Source organism: Microtus oregoni, unplaced genomic scaffold (assembly GCF_018167655.1).
Source record: "Microtus oregoni isolate MIOR12 unplaced genomic scaffold, Mior012 000007F_ref0000211, whole genome shotgun sequence".
Taxonomy (NCBI): Eukaryota; Metazoa; Chordata; class Mammalia; order Rodentia; family Cricetidae; genus Microtus; species Microtus oregoni.
Genome location: NW_024543066.1, coordinates 5,681,736 through 5,703,989, shown reverse-complemented (window position 1 = coordinate 5,703,989; position 22,254 = coordinate 5,681,736). Strand labels below are relative to the sequence as shown.

Here is a 22,254-nt window from a genome sequence, read left to right as displayed (position 1 = left end):
ATAATGTGTTGATGAGATTGGTCCTCTGCCCTCTTCTCCAGCTCTCCCCCGACCCGTCCCCCACTCCTCACCCATCCAATCTGTGCCCCCCTAACCCTCCAAATCACTCAAGACCAATTTGTGCTGCCCCAGTATTCCTGGATGTGTGGATCCTGGTTGATTGATCAGGGGATACAGTTTTAGAGAGCAGCGTCTTTCTTCTCACCAGCAGCCGACAGTCTGCAGTCGCTCCACGGCTAGCGGTGGGCCGTGTGTCCCACTTCCTCTCCGTGCTGGGATCTGGTCTGTGATGGCTGTCACAGCCACCCTGAGTCCCTGTGAGCAGCAGTCCTGCTGCATCCTTAGCTGTTTTCCTTGTGTTCATCTACTGCCTCAGCTCTTGGTCGCTTCTCACCCGGGCTTCTACAATGACTTCTGAGCCTTGGGAGGGGGGTACGGTATAGATGTCCTGTTCAGTTGCTCTGTCTTTCTCCCCAAGACAGCAGTCTTGCAGAGAAGGCAATGCTGCCACTGCAAGACAATGAAGAGGAAAGAGAGAAAGAAACTCAGCTTTTATATGACTTTTACACTTTATCAGGTTTTAGACTTACTTGCGAGTTGGTGACAGGCATGGAAGCGGACCATGTTTTATTTGAACACACGTTTGTGTTTTCTTGTGATAGTTCTCGTTCTCCCTTCTCTATTGGATAAAGCCTTCAGAATGACGCATGCCGTCTTTCCCACATGCTGGCCCTTGGAGTATCTTTGCTGCCGCAGGCTGCAGGTTGGCTGTTCCCTTGTTCATTGTGTTGTTTCCTGCTGGGCTGGGCATCGGCCTTTCTGCCCAGAGCCCTGACTTCCTTTGTGCGCTTTCTTGAAACATTGTGTTTTTCTCCGCAGTCTTGTGTCTGTGTTTCATTGGGAAAGCATTGAGGTGGCACATTCCTGGAATTTCTTTGCATGGCTAATCAAGCTGGCTCTTCAGCATGTCAAGACGGTTCTGTAATTGCAGACATGAGATATTCTAGGTGTTGATCCCAGTAACCTCAGTCATCAAGATAGAGCTAAGGATGCTTCCCATGCCAGGTGTCCTGGTGGCCTTCCGCTGTGGTGTTTAGGTGTGTTTTGTTGGTTGGTTGGTTGGTTGGTTTTTGTTTTTTCAAGACAGGTTTGTCTGTGTATCCCTGACTGTCCTGGAACTTGCTCTGCAGTCCAGGCTGGCCTGAAACTCAGATCCACCTGCCTCTGCCTCCTGAATGCTGGGATTACAGGTGTGCGCCACCACTGCTCAGCTTTTCTGTTTGTTTGTTTGCTTGTTTGATGGTTTTGATAGAGACTGGAACAAGAATTGTACCGCATGCATGACTGACTGCACACATGCCTAAAGGGTAGCGCTCTTAACACTAGGTGTTTGCAATAAAGTATTAGGTATATTTCTTATTATAGTTCATTTGGATTTACCAAAATGCCATCCATCTCTGAGGCATTAAATTGCTTTTATGATCCATGAGTAAACCTCAATTTGAGGTCTGAGAAACAGTTCCCCCACCAAAAAAAAAAAAAAAAAAAAAATTCCTTCAAGACAGATGTTAAAACTGAGGCAGGGGGCCTTTGTTTTTCTTCCCTGAGAGATTTATTTACACCGGGATCCTGTCGGGCGTTTGCTGGATTGGGTCTCAACTCTGTCACATGTCACAAGGTATTTGTATTGGTCACTTCTCAGTCGCTGTGATGACACACCATGACTAAGGCAGTTTGTAGAAGGAAGAGTTTGTTTGGGCTTGCAGTCCTGTGGAGTCTGAGCTCACGATGGCCGAGCAGAGGCACGCAGGCGGGGTCAGGAAGCCAAGAGCTCATATCTCGGAGTGCATCCGGAACTGCGCAAGGCTTTAAAACATCAATGCCCACCCTCAGTGACACGACACACTTCAACACAGCCACACCAACTGGGGACAAGTCATTCAAGTGCTAGAGACTGGGGGACATCTCCCATCCCAGTGCTAACCAGGCCCGACCCTGCTTAGCTTCCGAGATGAGACGAGATCAGGCGCATTCAGGTGGTTTGGCCTTAGACATGGGGGACATCTCATTCAGACCACCACAGTAGTAGAAGCTTTTCTTCTTTACAGAGATTACGTAAATCCACATTCAGATTAGGACACCTTAGAATGGAAAGAGACTGTGGGGGTAGCTGCCCAGCACTGTGGCGGCGTGTCTTAAGAGCGCCGTTGTCTAGGAACTGGAAGAATCACTCGGGTCTCTTCCAGCTGCACCTGCCTGCGACTTTACCCTTGGGCCTTTGTCTCCTCTCCTGGAAGGCAGGGGTGCTTAGACCCAGCCCTTGTTCTCAGGGACATTTGGGGGCTTTCGGTTATCCTGAAATCAAGTGACAATGAACAGGGTTCTCAACACTTGAAAACTTTCTTGCTTGACAATGAGAACTTAATTTTTTTTTAATTTTCTAGTTCTAAACACTTGAAAACTTTGTTGCTTGGCCATGAGAACTTAATTTTTTAAAATTTTCTATCACTTACTGCTTGTGTGACCCAAGGCAGATTAATATACTCTTTGTCCTGCCCCACACAAAGAGAATAATAATGCAATAATATCTAATTTTATAGAATCATCATTATGAAGTTCAATAGTTAACTCTTGGACTTTGTATACGATAGGTATTTAATAATTGCACTTTTCCGTTATTGTTACTGTTTTTTTTTCCATGTTTTTTTTTTCTGAATTCTTGCAGGAGCTCTCCAGTTAAAACCTTGTCATGACACCATACAACGTACATGTGCTTTCATGGCCAGCCCCCTTTGTAATTTCACAGAAGATGATGTAGATGAGGCTAGACCCTTTGTCCAGCCTGCATTTCTCTGAGAAGCCTGGTGGTTTTCTTGGCCGTCTCGTGTTGTTTGTTACGTTATCACTCAGAGGGACAAAGCATCTTCATCTTGATTCTTCTATTCACGTCTGGCCTCCACGCTTTGCCCCTGAATTCAGGTGCTAAGCTTTTCTATAGACATGTTCCAGGAAACCTTGATTATTTTATACTACTCCGATCGTCAGAAGATGTGATAACACCCTCGACGGCATTTTACACAGTCACCTTCTCTGAGTACCAGCGTTTGCTCAGCCCTCAGGCTTGACTGAAGAGTATCTGGCTCACACACAACCCACAGCGTGCCTCAAATGTTCACTCTGGCCCTTGGGAAGAGAGCATTGGTATTCAGAGAGCACAAGAAGATACAGTTTTACGTTTCTAACACAGATCAAGTTCAGTGTTGAGGCCCCCACTACAGGTCTTATTTAGTCTCTAACCAAAATGAGTGCATATAAAATAGTGTGTCTAAGAGATGGTATGTGACCAAATATAGCTATTTTTTCCTGACAAGAATGCACCCCCCCACTACCATCTAAGTAGTTATTATTTTTCATATTGCTTGACCTCCCCCCGCCCCTGCCCCAGTATTGTAGCAATTGGCCTACTTGATAAAAGACATGTAGCTGGTTAAACTTTTGGGAACTTGGTGTTAGGGTTGGCGCAAGGGAATGAGTGCAGTGTTTTAGAAACAAAATGTTATCCTGACCAGCATGCTTGAAGAATGAAATCATTGTTGGTTTGGAAGATTCCCATGTAATTAGTCATGGGCTAAAAATGAAGCGACTTCAAATACCATCATAAAATGGTATTGTTGGGCTAAAGAAGACAGTGAACATTTTTGGTATTTTTTTTTTAAGTATGTCCCCGATGTGACTCATTTTTTCTTTTTATCTGTGGGATTTAGGCTTACTGAAATCTCTTTAGATCTTGCCAGTTCCTCTAACAGCTGAATTTTTTTTTTTTTTTGCTTCTCGGTGGCTAGGACAATGTTCTTTGTAATTTAAACATGCTTTAAAAAATTCCTGTCAAAGCGTGTAGTTTCATTTGTGATAATTTAATTGACTAAAAGACAAACTAAATTAAAAAAACAATAACAACAACAAGTTACTCGTGGAGAGCTGGCTTCGTAGTTAGGAGCACCAGTAGCCTTTAGCCCCAACACTTGTCTTTGACCCCAGTTCTGGGGCACCTGACGCCCTCTTGTGGGCTCTGGGAGTACTGCACACACACACATCACGCAGATGTACCAGCAGGTGAAACACTGCACATATAAACTGAAAAGAAATACCGCAAGAAGCCACTGTGCTGAAATTAAATCAGAATGCAGGTATAAAACAACGCTCCTAACACATCTCCAGCACAAATGGGGCATCTGTGGTTTGGAACAATACTGTTAAAAGATTTGAGGGTGTGAAAGCTAAGATAGGTTCTGAACTTCACTGAGGAACTGGCCTTGGAAAAGACCACGCAGCAGGTCAGTCCTGAAGGCCCTTGGGCCTCAGAGCTTGCTTGTCCCTCAGGATTCTTGCATCTCGTAAAACGTGGCTACTACGTTTTGTTTCCTTTGAGACGAGCCCTTTAATTGTAAGCTAATTGTAAGAGAGCCATGAAGACAGCATGGCATAGCAGGGGCCCCATCTTAGCCACCAGCAAGTCTGCCACATTCTCTGAACATCATGCGCTTATCTGCACAGGTGCGCTGAGAGTATCCACCCTGCTCACCCCTACCCCAGAGATGCTGTCTCGCAGGTCTTTAAGGAAAGGAAGTGGTCACAGTTCTGCCGTTCTCAAGCAGACACCGTACCAAGACCTCTGCCGGCAATTGATACGCAGCCGTGGTTTTCAGCTACCGCCGCTTAACCACACCAACCACTCGTCAGGAAAGTGGCACTAGTTTAAGGACTAGGATCTAGAAAAGCCAAACAAACAACAAAAATAATAGTAATAAAGTTTAGTGTTCCGGCTGCTTCGGAGAGGATGCCGTGTGCTCTGGGCAGTATCTTCCTCCCACGCTCTTAAGCTCCTCCCTGTGCTGTGTTCCTGTTCCTACTTAGGCTGCACGCGCGCGCGCACACACACACATACACACACACACACACACACACACACACACACCGCTTTGCTCTGAAGTCACACGGTGTTTAGCCAATGATTGTCCCTGGCCATATCGTCTGTTGGCTGGATTCTAGCACACCCATTTTAGAAGGGATTATTGATTAGTACTTTTCCTTTTCATGTTATTTTTAGGTGTTCCCTTTCTATAACCTGGAGGTTAATAATCTATGCATTTACCTTTTAGTACTTGGAGAAAGGGATTCTGGGCACGATCATGGTTTAAAGCCTGTGCAGGTTAGTTTTTTGTTTTGGTTTGTTTTTTTCCTGTCAGCATGACCCACGCCAGGGTCGTCTAAGAAGAGTGAGCTGCAGTTGAGGAAATACCTTCATCAGACTGGCTTGTAAGCAAGTCTGTGGGGCGTTTACTTGACTAATGATTAATGTAGGAGGACCCAGCCCAGTGTAGGTGGCACCACCCCTGGGCATGCGGTCCTGGCTTCTATAAGAAAACAGGCTGAGCAAGCCATGTGAATTAAGTCAATAAGTTGCCCCCTTTCCAAAGCCTCTCCTTCCGATCCTGCCTCCGGGCTCCTACCGTGACTTCCTTTCCTATAAGATGGAATAAACCCTTTCCCAAGTTCCTTTTTCTTGTGGTATGTGTCACAGCATCAGAGAACAGCCTAATACAAAGCCCGAGAAAAAAATTAAGCCTGTAATTCAGTCTTGGTATAATTTTTGCCTATTCTACCACCTTCCGATTGCTCCAAGTGAGCATGGACGCATGGGCGCACTCGGTACAGCTGGGCAGATCTTTAGTTGCTGTAGTGTCTCCCTTTACCTCCTAAAGGATTTTGCATAATTGCTTTCTTCCCTACCCCTCCATTTCTTGCTCAGAGCTGATCTTGTGTTTCGAATGCTGTTGGTATCCTTGACTGTCGGTGGATTCGCACGTCCTCGCCCCGTCGGACCCACCAGCCTGCTTCTCTTGCCTCTCTCTGTCCAGGGCTCATCTGCTTGAGCACCGGATCCCACTGGTCTGTCTTCTCGGTGACTGAGATGGATCCCTTCCCCCTTCCACTTCCCCGAACCATCAGCTTTTCTTTTCTTTTATTTCCCAAATATATCGACCTTCTGCAGGTCCTCCACAGCTCTTGGCTGAGGAAACAGTCTTCATAGTCCTGTCTCGCCTTCCTCTTCTCCCATTCTCCTGAATCTTTTTAGCTGACTTTCATTCCTATCTCTTCCTCCATCCCAGCCTACAGGAAGTCCTGCTGAGGTCATCCAGGCAGCCACCCTCTGCCCCAGCTGCTGTTGGCTCATTGGTGTAAGCCCAGCTGGTCACTGCCCGTGAAGTAAGCCGTTGACTGTCTTCTTGGGTCCCGCTGTCGTGGTTCGTCTTCTACCTTAGGGAGTGCTCCTTGCCTGTCTCCATTGATCACTGCTTTTCAGCTCAATCCAAGGGGTTGTGTTTGATCATTGGCCTTTACTTGGTTTTCTAACTTTCATTAAATTTCATCTCGGTACCGAAAACTCCCTCCCAAATTTTGGTGTTCGGTGTCTTCTGCCTCTAGACACAACACCTACTGCCCTCCTGCCCAATAACGGGCAATTAAATTGAGTGTTCCAAACTCAACTCCATACCTAACCCCCTTCAGTCCACCCCATCTCAACTAGTGAGTCCCTTTTCCTGGTGGCTTGAACACAAAGCCTGGGCGCTGTTCCTGGTGTTCTTTCCTGAGCTGTGTTCACACTGGGTCAGCTTCGAGAGGTCGTGAGGAAGGTCACCTCCTTCCTCACTGTCCCCAGCCTGCATCCACCCTAGTTGACGTTTCTGTTTTCACGTCAGTCCCCGAGGTCTGTCCTCCACACAACCGTAGCAGCTGCCTCTCCCTGTGTCACTCAGAACAGTTTGGGCTCTTGATCCCGCACTCCGGCCAGTGCTGTGTGTAGCTTCTGCCCCTTGCTGGCCCGCTGGACATCCGGTGCCATCGCTCTGCTCCCTCACAATAGCCCAGGCACAGTCCTGGGTGTGTGAGCCATGCCTGGCCTCACTCCCATGGCCTTGCCGTCTCTGCCTATGGCTCATTGCTTCCACCCAAGTCTCTGCCCAAGCCTGACTGTGCACGAAGGGCTTCCTCTCCCCTGCTCACCCAAGTTAACCCCTCCTCACCTTAATCCTCCTCCTGCGCCTCCCTTAGCCTCACCGACCTAATATAATTACATATTTTTCAGTTTTCCCTTGTGAGAGCGCTCGCCTTCACTCTTCCTTGCTGACTGTTGCAGCCACCGTGACAGACGCAGACAACTCTACTTCATTGTCAGCGATCTTTCTCCCAAAGACAGCACGTTCTGCCTTCAATCACCGATAGGCAGTCTATTTCTTTTTCTTTCTCGCAAGGAAAATGATACTGCTTTATCAATTTAAAGCGCTTACAGTATTCAACAATGTACTTCCATAAAACAAATGAGCATCTCGGGAGCGCACGTCATATATCACACCTTGTTACCACACAGCTGGCGACGTATTAGCAGGCAGCCTTGTGTGCTGTTAGCGCGCTCCTTGTGCTTGTGGTCTTTGGTTCCTTGGGTTCATTCTCCAGTTGTCTCCTGTGCTTCCTTAATTTTGCAGGAGTAGGGGGAACTTACGTAGATGCTAGGGGAAAATGAAAGCTAATTATGAAAGGCTCCGTGGAAACGTGCGTAGTGCGAGGCAGTGCTAGCAGAGGCTAGCCCACATGGAGCAGGCAGTGCTAGCAGAGGCTAGCCCACATGGAGCAGGCAGTGCTAGCAGAGGCTAGCCCACATGGAACAGGCAGTGCTAGCAGACTGACTCACACAGAGCATGAGGTTAGTGGCTTCAGTAGTGGTGATATGATTCGCAGTGACCTAAGTGTGTAAATCTGATGTCCTGTTCAGACCCTCTAGAACTGTACTCAGGCCTCACGCTGATGACGTTGTCAGGTTGAAATATGGAAATAAAAATAACAAGTTTTCCTACATAAAGTTTAACCTGAAACACTGTGTGCTAAAAATTAGTCTGGTCGGTCCGTAAGGATTATACAAAATGAAAAGCCGAGGGAGGGGCTGGAGCAAAGGCTCAGCGGTTCAGAGCACTGGCTGCTCTTGCAGAGGACCCTGGTTCAATGCCTAACCACCCACGAGGCAGTTCACAGCCATCTGCAACCCTAGCTCCAGGAGATCTGATGCCCCCTTCTGGCCTCTGTGGGCACCAGGCATGCACGTGGTGCACAGACATACATGCAGGCAAAACACTCACACACACAAAATGTAAAACATAATTTTTTTAAAAAAGAGATTTTGTTGGAAAACCTTCTATGGAACATCCTTTTGTTTTAGAGGACGTGCATGCATCCCTGTACGCTTGCTGTGTGCACATTTTTTTATTGCAGAGATTCCAGTAAAGAATGCTATGTGCTTGCTAAACGTGTGCATATTATTATTATAGAGATCCCATCAAAGATTTAGTGGGAGCTAAGTTTGTGAAACGTCACCTGACACAGTGAAAGATTCCCATCAGACCTGTCTTTTCCCCGGGTTATCCGGGGTTTGTGTGCACACATGTACCCTTAACATACTCCTCAGCACTTGGAGAGAAAAATAATAAAACCATGAAAACTCATAAGACTGAGGTTACTGGCATAGAAAATACAGTTGTTATTTATGTGAATTTTCTTTTTTCTTTTGGTCCTGTTCCGGGCATTGAATACACTCGGCAAACAACTTTACCACTGAGCCACACTACCCCAGTCCCAAATTCAGTTTCTATAACCATTTACTAACTTCATCGCCATATTGTCTAAGAATTCCGGCAAGTGTGCTAGTTGTGAGACCGGACAGCCTCTGCTCCCCACGCTGCAGGTAGAAACGCCAGACCTTTCTAGTCCACAGCCGGAAGGAAGGAGATTGCGTTTGTCAGACAAAGCTGGCAGGAAATAAAGTGGTCAAGGCAGGTGCTAACAGTTTACTCTTGCTCAGGGAGCAGAAGCCAGCAAGAATGGTTCTCCACTCTAATTTATATTGAGGGGTTTGAACGGGGGGGGGGGGGGAAGGAAGGGGCGGGGGGTGACGAGCTAGGGCTCAGAGTCGTGGACATGGAAATGCCACACAGCCCCAAGGGGAGTCCTGAGTGGGTCTGGGTGCAGCTTACCTGGTTTTACCAGCTGGGACATCAGCAAGTGAGGCTGTCCAAACAGACTGGGAGACAGGGACCCACCCGTCTGTAGAGGTGGGCTGGGACCAGTGTGCAGTTCTTCGCGCAGCCTATGTAGGCCCAGGTTGAGACCCAGTTCAACAGAAGGCTCCAAAGAAGCCTGGCTAGGGTTTGGTTAAAGAGGGTCTTTGTCCTGGAAAGTCCAGTTAGTTCTAGGTTTCATTATCCACCTCTCAACTTGCAGTGATTTCCCCTTCCTCATAGGCCTCACGAAGCCCACCCTCCTTCTAGGCCTCACGAAGCCCAGTGCCTTCTGACCTCTGCCTGCATGTCCAGCCTCAGCCTGCCCCCATGGGTACCAGCCACACTTCTGCTTTCCTTTTGGCGTTGAAGTTGCTTTCCCAGCTCTCCCTGTGCAGGCCATGTCTCCTCAGTTTCTGGAATCATTTGCTCATCCAGGTCTGGAATATGTATGCATGCATGCGTTCCGTGCATTTCTCACAGCCAAAGGTGAATACTGGGTGTCTCTGGATCACTCTTCACCTCATTTTGGGGTCTGTCACTCAACCTGGAGCTCACCCATCGCGGTGGCTCCCCATTCAGGTAGCATTACTGGCCAGTAACCTCCAGGGATCCACCCTTCTCTCCCACTCAGTGCAGAGAGTGCAGAGGTATAAACGGGGGTTCCTCTCTCTCTCTCTCTCCTGGTCCCACTGCTGCTTCGAAATAATCGCTCAGAGGCTTAATATTAATTAGAAAATATTTGGCCTATAGTTTAGGCATATTACTAACTAGCTCTTACACTTAAATTAACCCATTTCTACTCATCTGTGTATGGCCACGTGGCTGTGGCGTCACCAGTCTTCTGGCATCTTGTTTCTTGGGCACCTGGCTGGTGTCCTTCCCCCAGCCCCACTCGGTCCTTCTTTCTCCCTATATTCAGTTTAGCTTTCCCGCCTAGCTATATTCTGCCTTGGCATAGGTCCGAGCAGCTTTTATTCTCAGCCAATGAGAGCAACATCTATTCGCAGCGTACAGAAGGGTGATCCCACTGTACAGACATGTGCTGCTTGATTTTCACATGGGTCCTGATGCTGGCACATCAGGTCATTTCCCTACGGAGCCATCTCTCCAGCCCTGAGACCTCTTTGTGACTGCATCAGTGCTGCTTCCTCGGAGACACGGAGACGCTTTCTCTACTTTACCTTCTTAGCATGGCACTTCTCACCTTTGTTCCTGTCATAGCAAAGGTTTTAGCACCGCTAGAAGTTGCTGGTATGTTATTTGTGTTTGTTGCTGTCTGTTCCCTTTTTTCCGCTCCTGCCTGCACCCAGAACATAACACTGGATCTTACTGACAACTGAATGCCCATCACCTAGCACAAGACTTAGCTAACACATTATAGGGATTGAGTAAATGTGCTTAGAGCAAACGAGACCCTTCACTGAGACATCTGTGTTATTAAAAAGCTTACAGGTTTTTCTAATTGCCAAAATATAAAGTGATAAGGATGCTAAATTGATTAATAATGTGTATTGGATATAAATCTGTCATCATGATATATAAATGTGAGGATGGGGAGACCCTACCATGGAGTTCAGGATCACAGTCTTTGGCTCTGTGTCCAACATGCTGAGAACATGGGGTGTACCATCGTGTGTGTCTTGTATAACTGAGCTTTTTCATATTATGTCAGATTGTATGTGACTTAAATTGACTGTCTTAGCAGTTTTTGAGAACACAGTTGAGAGGTATAAGGTAGATTTACTTTGCTATTCTGGGTGACCATCCCCACCAACTGTCTCTACTACTTCTTCATCTTCCTGAGCTGAAATGCTGTACCCCTTCAGCACTAACACCCCTGCCCCCTGCTTTTCCCTACGCGGCCTCTCACCGCCATTGTTCTGCTACCCAAGGATCTGACTGCTTCTGATGCTTGGGATGAAGTGAAGTCGTATGAGATGTGTCCTTCTGTGACAGAAATAGTTCACTTAGCATCATGTTTTCACAGGTCATCCATGTTGTATGTATGTAAAATGTGTCAGAATTTGCTTTCTTTTGAAGGTTGGATAATTCTTTACAATCTTTGGATAGATGGTTGGTAGATTGATAGGTAGGTCGATGCCCTTTATCCATTCCTAGGTGGAAACTGACCATAGAGTAGCCAACAATTTGGATAGAGAAGATGCACAGGAAGGAACGGGTGGGGACTAGAGTTTGAGCTCTCTTGGTTCTAGAACGAGGCAAGAGATGTGTCTCATGGTGTGTTGTGGCCAAAAAGCAAGGCCAGCTAGTTGCTACTCAGCCTCTGAGCTCGTAGATTTTCACCCCAGCCTTTGAATCCCACGTCTTATTGATAAATAGAACGAGAGACTTCGTAAACCTATATATTGTGACCGGAGCAGAGCTGAGGCATGGGACCCCCACCAGGTCCACGGTTTAAGTAGCCAGCAGGGTGCCGACTGAGGGACTATGGGGTGGCAGATGATAACTAAAATACCAGTAGATTCATGTGCGGCCACTAAGCCAGCACTTTAGATAGACACTTAAGTTTTTTAGCCTTTCAGGTCTTACAAAGTAATGCCTCTGTGAACATAGTGCTCACGTGTTTATTCCCGTCCTTCTTTTCTGTCCGTGTGGGTGTGCGTCCAGAAGCCAGACTGCTGGATCTCCCTGGGATGGTCTCTTTTTCCTAGTTTTTGGAGGAACCACTGTATTATTATTCTCAACAGCTGCTGCCCTCTGCTCCGCTTGGCAGTTGTGCAAGCTTCTATATCCTCCTCGCCCCAGGCAGTGTTCCTCTCTTCCGTACCCACAACCCCAGATTTGTTTTCATGGTGGTCAGTTCGCCTAGCAGTAAACATTAGATGGTACCTTTCTGTGGTCGCTTGACCCTGGGAAATGTTCAACATGGCTTTGCCATTGGTTGGGGCCTCTTGTGTGTGTTTAGAGAAATGTCGTCCGAGTCATTTGCCCTATTCTCTAAGAACAGGTTGTTTGTTGTTTTCATTTTGCTGGACACTTGAATGGCTGGCCTCATAGAGACAGCACGTAAGAATACTTAAGGATGCCTTCTATCTCGTTCTCAGGGGTGCGAAGTACCATCTGCTAGCTCATGCCACCCTGACCTTGGAAAGTGTGGGAGACTGCTTCAAGACCCATAATCTATCTGTTCACGGCAATGGTGAGTACTCTGTGTGTGATTTAATCACGTGTGTTGGGTGTGTGCCTGTGGTGACGGTGACTCCTAATTTTAGCGCGCTCCCCTGGAGGGGATATTGGCTTTACAAATGTACACATGGACGAGTCTGGGTTTTCTCCACCCTGTGTCTCTCTTCCCCAGAGGAGAAAGATAAAGGGTTCTTGTTGCTGCTGTGGCTAACCCTGACTCCCAATAGAAAAAATTGAAGTGTTCTGTGCCCTTTTCTCTGTGACTCAGAGTTGATGATTCTCGGTTCTGCTGGCTGACAGTCGGATGTGCCTGGGTTTAAAGTTAACGATCAGGACAAGCCACGCCTTCTGCTGATAGAAAGTGAGGGCAGGGAGGAAGCGGGCTTCTGTTCATTTTAACTCCCACCTGGATAGTAATGCTAATTTCATTGTTTTGGTTTTTTTTTCTGAAAGGAATTTATGGGAATGTGTCTAAGAAGCTCAGGCGGTAGGGAAGGTCTGTGAGCGCATTGCCAGCTGTACCTGGGGTGGGAAATACAGAGCAGTGTTGGGCGAGGAGCTGAGTTCCACACTCATCCATTTCCTAGGGGAAAGGGAATGGAAGCGTGTGTACGGCTACTTCGTGCTTTCTGGCTGTAAAGGCCAGAGGCCCCGATGCTCCTGGGATGGGTGATTTCATGGTGACTTTGCAAAGTTGTAATAAAATTTACCAAAAATAGAGGGAAAGGTGATGGGCTGTGAAACATGTGATTTAACCTTTTTAAGGGGAATCTCTACACAGCTCTCCTCACTGGCAGCACGTCCCCTAGGAACAATGGGTGTGGAAGTCCCAACATGGGTTGTGTTTGCTTCCCTGCTGGTCTTTCATGGCTCTGCCATCTGTATGTCCCTCCCCAGATGCTAGGATTTGGACCGTGTGTGGACAGAGGTGTTAAGTCCTCTTGGTGGTGGGCGTTTGCTCCCCCATATTGTGCGCTGCCACGCCCCTACAACGGAGTTGTCTTCAGGTAGCTGCAGGCTCTGCTTTCCTGTGTCTTGAGTCATTTCCAGAAAGTATTTTCACAAGTCCTTGTGGACTCGGCCTGGATATGAGTTTTATGAGCACGGAATCTCCTTCAATACTTTATATCACACAGCTCCTGCAGTTCTGTCTGCCCCCAATCTATTTCTCGTATTGACGTCTTTTTATCTTCTCTATTTTAATGCTCATTCTCGAAATAGCCCCATCTGCCTTATTTACTAGCATGCTAATAATTTGTTATTAAAGGTGAGTGTGCATAGTCTGTGTGGCAGGAGGTATGGACGAGTCAAGTTCTGCATTCCAGTCTTCTTGGCTATTCGATTTTGCTTTGTCTAATTTGAGCCTTTGTTGTTGTACATAATTTTTAAACCGCGTTTTTATTTTTACTTCAAAACATGCATTTTTTCGTGTTATAGGCCTGCCTCTTCAAACAAGGGGTAATTACTTTTATCATTCAAATTTTCCTCTGTTGGTAAAATTACACATTATGTTGTAATATCGTAGAAATTACCCTTAAATTTGTAATCACCAAAGTAAACAGAAAGAGCCTGTTTTCTCTTTTCCCCAGACAGTGTAAAAGCTTTAGAATAGTCGGACTCCATTCCCGTAATCGGTGTGTTCTTGATGTAGAACATAATTCTGTTTGTTTTTAAATATCACAGGAGACTTTGGGCTTCGTCTCTTGACCTGGTCTTACCCCATGTTCCGTGTGTCCGTAGGGACTACTCAACTTTCATGTCTTGGGGGCTGGCAGTTTTGACTTCACTTTTGAAAGCCATTTTTATGAGCCGTCGGTGGCACTTTCATTTCCTGTCCATCCTGTCCTCGTGTGCCCTTTGGCTAGAAAGGAATGATTAAGTATTTTGACAAATGTTTTGGGCACTAGGATTGAGAGTAGCCTTGCCACGTGGACAGAGTGGACTACGGGAGTGAGGCTGCCCTGGGATATAATCGGAGGCAGTTGGCATGTGCCAGGCTCATGGTCGATGCCATGCACGTATTTCACACATGACAACTCTGCCTGAGAGAGGTGGCGTTTTTAAGTGTAGAATTAGTGCTCAGATGTTGAGTGAGTGTCCCGGAGGTCCTTTTCTTTGCAAGAGGCACAGAGAAGCTGTGACTCTGCTGTTCCTCAGTAATCTGGAGTTATCGAAGCCTTGGTAAGAAATCGCAGGTGATGGTTGAGTATGTGGAGCTGGGGACCAAACATCTGCATCCTCGGATGCTACAGGATGGGATTCTACATCCGCATCCCATTTCCAGAATATGACAGGAAGGGATACTATATCCAGCATCTCCTCTCAAGGATGTTGCAGGAAGGAATTCTACATCTGCATCCCCTTTCCAGGATGTGACAGGGATTCTACATCCAGCAACCCCTCTCGAGGATGCTATAGGATGGGATTTTGCACCCAGCATCCCTTCTCAAGGATGCTATAGGAAGGGATTCTGTGTCTGGCATCGCCCCTCAAGGATACTGCAGGAAGGAAGGATTTTCCCTCCCTCGTGTGAAATCTGAACTCATCTTATGAGATGAACATGATTAGTTGTGGTGTGTCACGTTCAAATATATTATTTATTGCACAAACTTTATGGACTTGTCTGAGAACCTAATCATTTATGATTCTGTGTCTTGAGGAATTACATTCTAACTTAAAAGTAAGCAACTTACAGATATTTACAACATCAGCCATTCATAAATTTGAAATTCCTATATACAAAATTTATGTGTTCCTGAGACACTTGGCTGTGTTGAGTATTTATTTTGTTTACTGCTTGTTTTAGGAAAGGTGACTCCCACTTGTTTCTTTGTGTGTGCACTGTGGAATCACTGTGCTTTGTATAGGTGTGTGTATCCTCCCAGGTCTCCTTTACTGAGGTCTTAATAAAAAGATTGGATTTGTCCCGGAAGGTGGTAGTCTAAAGTAGGCTGACGCATAGGCAAGTTTTGAATCCATTTTAGTTTTCGTTTCTGTTCTTTATTTAGGCTGGTTTTTCCCCCTGAGTGATTACTAAACTTCGGCTGCCATGTATCTTAGTATATGCCCAGTGTCCTGGTTAGGTTCTTTACAGACCTAGAAAGTGAGAGAGAGAGAGAGAGAGAGAGAGAGAGAGAGAGAGAGAGAGAGAGAGAGAGAGAGATCCGGGCTGTATAAGAAACCGAGCTGAGCAGAAGCCAGAGAGCATGCTGGTAAGCAGCATTCCTCCGGGTTCCTGCTCTGAGTTCCCTCAGCGATGGGCCAGCACCGGGAAGTGTAAGCTGCAACGAGCCTTTCTGCTCTGAATTGCTTTTGGTCGTGGTGCTTATCACAGCAACAGAAAGCCAACTAGAACACTAAGTAACTGTATTTTTATCCAAACCAGTATTTTTTCAGGGTTCCTAAGGCTCTAAGTAAATAGTGATTGCAGCCAACAGCTAGTTATCAGGGTGTAGTGAGCATCCTAAAATCCTTGTCGATGTGAGACAGCCTGACGTGACAGCATGTGCCGGATATATGTTTACACCCCAATGCCCAGAGTAAATTACCCATGCTTTCCTTCCGTATGGGTAGAAGGGATATGCCTACTGCTGTACTGTGTCCTGCACCAAAGGAATGCCATCTTGTAGGTTTCTGTCCCTTTCTGAAAGAACTTTTAAAAATAATCTCAAACGAACAAGAAACTTGCAGGTTCATTCGATCTTCCCCCTGCACACAAACACATGATACCAAGTTGCTTACCGCATGCTTTACAAACCCCAAGAATCGTAGCATGTATTAAATTCTGTTGAGCCGTTTGGCCGTGTCATCGCCACCAGCCGCCTCAGCACGCGAGGCCCTTTCTAGTGTGCAGACTCCATGCCTCTTGCCCTGCTCTGGGGGTGTTCTGTCCAAAGGCTGCAGGGCCTCTGCTCTGTTCCTAAGCCTCCCTCTTGACTCTCACCAACTTGGCATCTTCAGAGAGAACCGCTGGTGATGTAGGATTGCCCTCCTTTGTGTTTGCTGGGTGTTGGCTCGTTATGTGACTCGAGTGTGTCTTTCTGGCTCTGCTCCCTGCCTGTTGGGGGCTGGTTCCTTTCCCGTCAGTCAGAGCATCGCATTGTGCCGATGTCCTTGTTCAGTTGGATGTTGCATTTGTTGCAGACGTAGCTATTCAAGAGGCTTCGTATCGTTTTAAGGCCTCTCTGGGAGCACTTTCTTGCCCCCTGGAATATCCTGGAATATTCCAGCCCACCGTGCACTTTCCAGGCCACTCCATTCCTGATGGGGGAACCTTGGTTTCTCCTCCCTTAGGCTTAGTGCTCCCACGCTGGTCAGCCACTGCGTCACGGAGTCTTCTCGCTGCTCCCCGTGGCTGGGTAGCCCGTGGAACATGGTCACTCTTTATTTGGCTTGGTTGTGTCTCCTGACACCTGGCCACCCTTCGTGGCGTCACTTCAGGGATGTGCACACCTCTCTTTCTGCTTTTTCTAGGCTAGACAGAGCTGTAGCTAAGCTCTGCCTTGGTGTGAACTCCCCTTAACCGGCTTGCTGAAACTCTTGATGTCTGATGCTGGTGGCCCTCCTCTCACTCCTCTTCCCCCTCCTTCTCCCCCAGTCCTCCTCCTCCTTTCCTCCTTCCCCCTCCCTCCCCTTCATCCTGTCCCTCTTCATCCTGTTGGTGCCATCACTGGGCGCAGACCTCACAGTTCCTTCCCTGCCCGCACACGCAGGCTCACACTGGAGGCCGCTTCTCATGGCTCGTGATTACTTGTTCAATAGGGGAAGGCTAAGAAGTTGGGCTGAAGTGTTTAAATGTCTTTAACTCGGGTGAAATAATGTTCCACTTACAGGCACACCTTGCTAATTATAGTGAAAATTAGAGCAAGAAATGAAATTTGGTGACTACAAGTCACTTTTATTAGACTATTTTCTATTAAACTCTGAAGAATTCCCTTGAATGATTACTTCTGAGGTCAGGAGACGAAAGGTCACTATGCTGCCACCTTTCCTCCAGTTGGCCACACTGTTGGTCTGGGCCTGCCCCGGCTTCTCCACACGCTCCCGTGTCCTTTAGTAGTACAGAATTCAGGTAGATGAGCCACGATGTAAAACTTTTAAAATGTTATTGTATAAAGGGAAAGAAACATAGAAAGGAAAACTCTGGAATGTGTAACAATCTTAAATGTATATTTATCACTTGTTTTTTTTCCCTCCCTCTCTTCCTTAACCAGAGGACTGTTCCTTTTGGCTCCCCTTGTATGGCAACGTGTGCTGCCGGTTAGTGGCCCAGCCTGCTTGTATGGCCGAAGATGCATTTGCGGGATTCCTTAACGAGCAGGTAGAGGACCTCACATCTGTCCTTCAGCTGCGGAGTGCTAATTAGACACCTACTACGCAGGCTCTTGCTCCAGCGGCCTTTCTGGAAATGTTAGCCTTTGTACCGTTTACCGGACATGAGCTGCGGAAGGTGTGGGGTGGGAAGAGCGGCTGCCGAAGAGGGCCTCCTGGAGTCTGGCTCACTAAGGAGCTGCCTCTCCAATTCCCTCAGGTCACCCTTCCCACAGGCACAGGACCCTGGCAACGGTTGTCGTGTGGAAACCTACTCCGGCTGCCCAGCACCTTTCCCATAAAGGCCCCTCTGGCAGCCTGCGTTTGGCGCAGTTTGGGCCTCTGGGCTTCCAGAGCTGCCTCTGTACCACTTACTCCTGATTTATTTATAGCCAGAGTTATTTATATTCAGTAAATAATTAATCGTGGGCTTCGATGAATCAATAGCTTCTTTTTTTCTAAAAGATTCCATTAGGAGGAAAGAAAATTTGCATTCTTAGCAGGTAGTCACCATTTTCTAGTGTTCTGAAAGAAGTGAAGGGGAATTATTTTCAGTACAGAGAGAGTTATTTTTATAATTTCCCCGGGCCCTTTGATGAATTGCTGTGTAATTCTAAGCACTAGATTTTAATAGGCTAGCTTTCCCAAATCTGTGTTGATTTATGATTTTGTGTGTGTAAAACTGTGTGGTAATAATTACCTTCATTTTGCCTAATGCTTCTGAGAATTCTAGACTTCCCCACTCTTGGATTTGGGGTGCTCAGCCTTACTGTCAAGCCAATGAATGGCTAATTCCGTCACATTTTAAAAGTTCTGAAGCCTTAACTGATTATGTAAAAACCGAGCTGAGATTAGAGTCGAGGTGGTAGTGACTTAGATTGATGGTTTCTTGACTTTTTTTTAATTTCCAGCAAACAGTAAAAGGTCTGGTTGGCTGGAGAAGGCTGTACTGTGCTCTGAGAGGGGGTAAACTCCACTGTTTTTACGGACCAGAAGAGATTGAAGCGAAGGTGGAGCCCATTCTGGTGGTTTCCATTGACAAGGTGAGCGTGAGCAGCCTGCTCTTCTGTGATAAGCACCGCACCGCTGAGCCATGGCCCAGACATTTTAGATGCTGCATTCCCAAGGGCACGGCGGTGCATGACGCTTGTGTTGACGTATGTTCTTGACATCCGTGGAGTCATAGAATGGAGGAAAGGACTGTGGAGACAGATGCCTTACTAACTGAACATTCTTTCTTTGCATGCTAGGGGTTATTGATGGGACAGAACACCATCTCTTCCCTAAGAACACATCATGGTGGAAATGCATGCTAGCAGACAGCTTTTGCAGCCCAGACCCCACAATGGAATTTGTGGGAACTGGAGACTTAGATGATTGGTTGGGATGGCTTTCTGCCATCTGTAGAGGGTCTGAGTTCAGTTCCCAGCAGTCACATCATGCAACTCACCAACCACCTGTAACTACAACTCCAGGGGATCCAATACCCTCTTCTGACCCTCTTAAAGGCACAAGCATACACATGACATACACATAGAGGCAAAGGAATAAATAGACTTTGAAAGTTTTTCTTAAAAGGTATATTTTTGTGAATTTAAGGGACGATATGTAAATGTATATCATCAGCCTGTGTTATGGCATTATTCTTTCTAGTTAATATTCAGATGAGTTCGTAAAGACCTATGCATTTCTTGTTACCTGTGGGATGAATGGACAGTTGTCCAGACCTCTGCCAGCCAGGAAAGACTGGCAGTGCCCTTTGAGCAGGTGAGGGTGTTTGCTGAACTTCCACCTTTCCACTGAAGCTCTGCCACCGGGTTTTATCCAGGTCTGTGGCAACAAAGTAGGGTTGTGACCCAGTTACACATCCTTGGCATAAATTCTGCAGGGACCTGAGTGAGCACAGGATGGACCGTTCTTCAGGCAGTCTGAACTTTATCTCTTGCCAAGGGTCGTGTTTACCGTGCCCCACCCTCTCCTGACAGCACCCTTCCCTAGAATTCCTCCAGTGATGTTTCTGTAGCCAAGTTCCAGTTGTTTTTATCTGTTTCCATACTTCCCCGTAGAGAGGGGGAGCTGCACTGTGTGGCCGGATGGGAGCCGCCACATCTGTCCAGCTGTCCATGCCCTGCTCTGGAGAGGAGCATGAAGTCACCTGTGATTCCACACAGCAGCCTAGTTCTTGAAGGGGTGGCATTTGTGTTTTTCTTCTGATCTGTGTGGACTTGAATTCCGTTCTGTCATCTTTTCCAGCAGTCTTATTGTCTATCCCATCTTGAGAAATTTTTGGTTTTTACCCACAGGGAATTCTGTAGCAGGACATTTTATTGCGTAGTTAAGTCCACTTAATTTAATGTATTTATTCGCAAGCTCTTCATAATAAAGTTTTAATTAAAAAAGTAAAGTTTAGGGCTATTCTTTAAGAGTATAAATAAGTAATGCCTCAATATTAAAACATAATGAATTTATCTTGGTTTAGAAAATTGGGTTTATGGAATATATAATTTTATTAATGAAGACTTCATATAGTTTTTCATTATTTGCCAACTTTGTATTTTTGTTTTGCTCATATGGTTTTTTGTTTTGCTCTTTAACCTCTTAGTACTTGGGAAAATTCCCACAAAGGTTGAGACAGCACGCTAGCCACCTATGCCCTTGGCCAGGCGGAACTCCTTTTCATCTGTACTTTGGGTGTTCTGCTGTTAATGTGCTTTCTCCTGATTATTGTTTTATTTTCTGCATCATTTGAAGATCAGTTGCAAACAGCATCTTTCTCCTAACATCAAGGGTACTTTTGTGTATAACCATAACAACATCACTTGTAGGAAGTTTGTTTCTGACACTGTATTGCTGTACACACAGCGGGTTGCCCCAGTGTCCCTGACATATCTAATTTTCATTGATTTATTTCTTTGGTCCAAGCCCCTTAGGCACTAAGTCCTTTATCTAATCATGTTCTATCCTGCCTTTGTTTTTCTTTTGTGACACTGACATTTTTTTTTTTTTTACTTAGTGCAGGCCATGTTTGGGAGGGAGGTGTACGTGACTAATTGGTTTGTTACATTCAGATTAAGTAATTTTGACTAGAGATACACTGCAGATGATTATGTGTTTAAGTTGGTTTGCATTCAATAGCTGTGTGGTAAAAAAAAAAAATGGAATTCTGCCAAGATTTCCTTTTGTTTTGTCCCATAGAATGTGGAGTCATAAACGAAGATAAAATGTAGTCTAAACAAATGGTGGGTTTTAGATTTTATTTAGTGTGTATGTGTGTGGGAGTACACGCGTGCGTGCTCACTTTTGAGCTTGTGTACCCATGTTTGTGCTTGTGTGCAGTCATGATGTTGGAAGGCATCTGATCCTTTGGGGCTAGAGTTCCAGGCGCTTACGGGACACTCACCTGTGTACTGGGCACTGAGTTCCTGTCGTCATGACTGTCTGGTTAGCACCCTCCTATACATCAGTCGTCTCAATAATGTATCTGCTGAACCAATCAATAACTCTAGTTGGTGTGGTGTGATAGATTATATTGAATTCTTTTAAAAATGCTTTTAACTATTGTATTTATCAGGAATTTTAGAAAGCCCAGTTACCACAGATCGTGTGACATGTTTTCTAAACTCTGCAAAGTAAACACATCCATTTCCCAAATTTCATTTCTTTGAGCACCCTTTGGATGACTTCCCACAGGTAGTGGAACTTGTTATTCAAAGAACAAGTAGGACGTGTCCTTATAACTTCCTTGGCTTATTGCCAAGTAATAAAAAACAATATCTTTCTTCAAGCCTTTGCTATTAACATGGTATTTCTTAGGAAATTCTGAGGCTTCCAGTACATTTCCTACCAATAGCTGATCAGTTTCGTTTTTACCTTGTACTAGAGGGCCTGGTAGACACATGTATGGGATCTGATATGTGGTATACACAAGGGATGGTTTCTATGTCTGATTATTTCTTGTAATTGAATAAATAGCAAAATTAATTCTGAATCATCTGGAATATGTTCAGTGGTTTCAATATGTAAAACAACTTTCTGCATATTGAAAGTATATTAAGAGGTTCTGGAAAATCTAATACAATGAGAATAGCATATAGCTCCAATATATGAGCAGAATCATGAGGGCTTTGAGCCACTTTACTGACTTATAACCTGCCTTTCCTGATTTATTTGCGTTAGTATAAAATGTAGGGGCTCCAGAAATTGGTATTCCTCGTACAATGTGAAGAAGAATCCAATTAGTTTTTTTTAATCAAATAAAATCTCTTTTAGGATATTTGTTAATCTCTCCCAAGAAATTACTTCAGGCTCTTTCCCAATATTCATTTTCTGCTCATAATGATGGAAATTCAGCATTAGTGAAAGGTACCACGATTTCTGTTCCTGATAATTCACAAAGTCTCAATTTTTCCTTCAGAATCAATTCAGAAACCTTTTCTACATAGATCTTTCATGTTTTAATCTGTTTGTGTGGTAAGAAAAAAATATCCATTTTAAGATATTATCTTGTCCCTGCATAAAAATTCCTGTAGAAGAATACATAGAAGGTAGTATGACCAGGATGCAATCAAACCCTGGGTCCAAGCAATCACATGTGTGTACATCCTGTACTTTCTCTTCTACCAAAGCCAATTGTCTGTCAACCTCAATTGATAATTTTCTTGGACTATTTAAGTTCTTATGACCTTGT

At 45.7% G+C, this 22,254-nt stretch overlaps 1 protein-coding gene across 1 annotated transcript in view; it reads left to right on the top strand.

Annotated features, from left to right (window-relative positions):
* Rtkn2 (rhotekin 2) overlaps nucleotides 1-22,254 on the top strand; it is a 57,196-nt gene that overhangs the window by 25,618 nt on the left and 9,324 nt on the right. Inside the window, exons 7-9 of the mRNA XM_041656376.1 lie at nucleotides 12,176-12,270; nucleotides 17,471-17,577; nucleotides 18,479-18,610. Of these exons, the coding sequence (XP_041512310.1) occupies nucleotides 12,176-12,270; nucleotides 17,471-17,577; nucleotides 18,479-18,610 (334 nt within the window). The remainder of the gene's footprint in view (nucleotides 1-12,175; nucleotides 12,271-17,470; nucleotides 17,578-18,478; nucleotides 18,611-22,254) is intronic.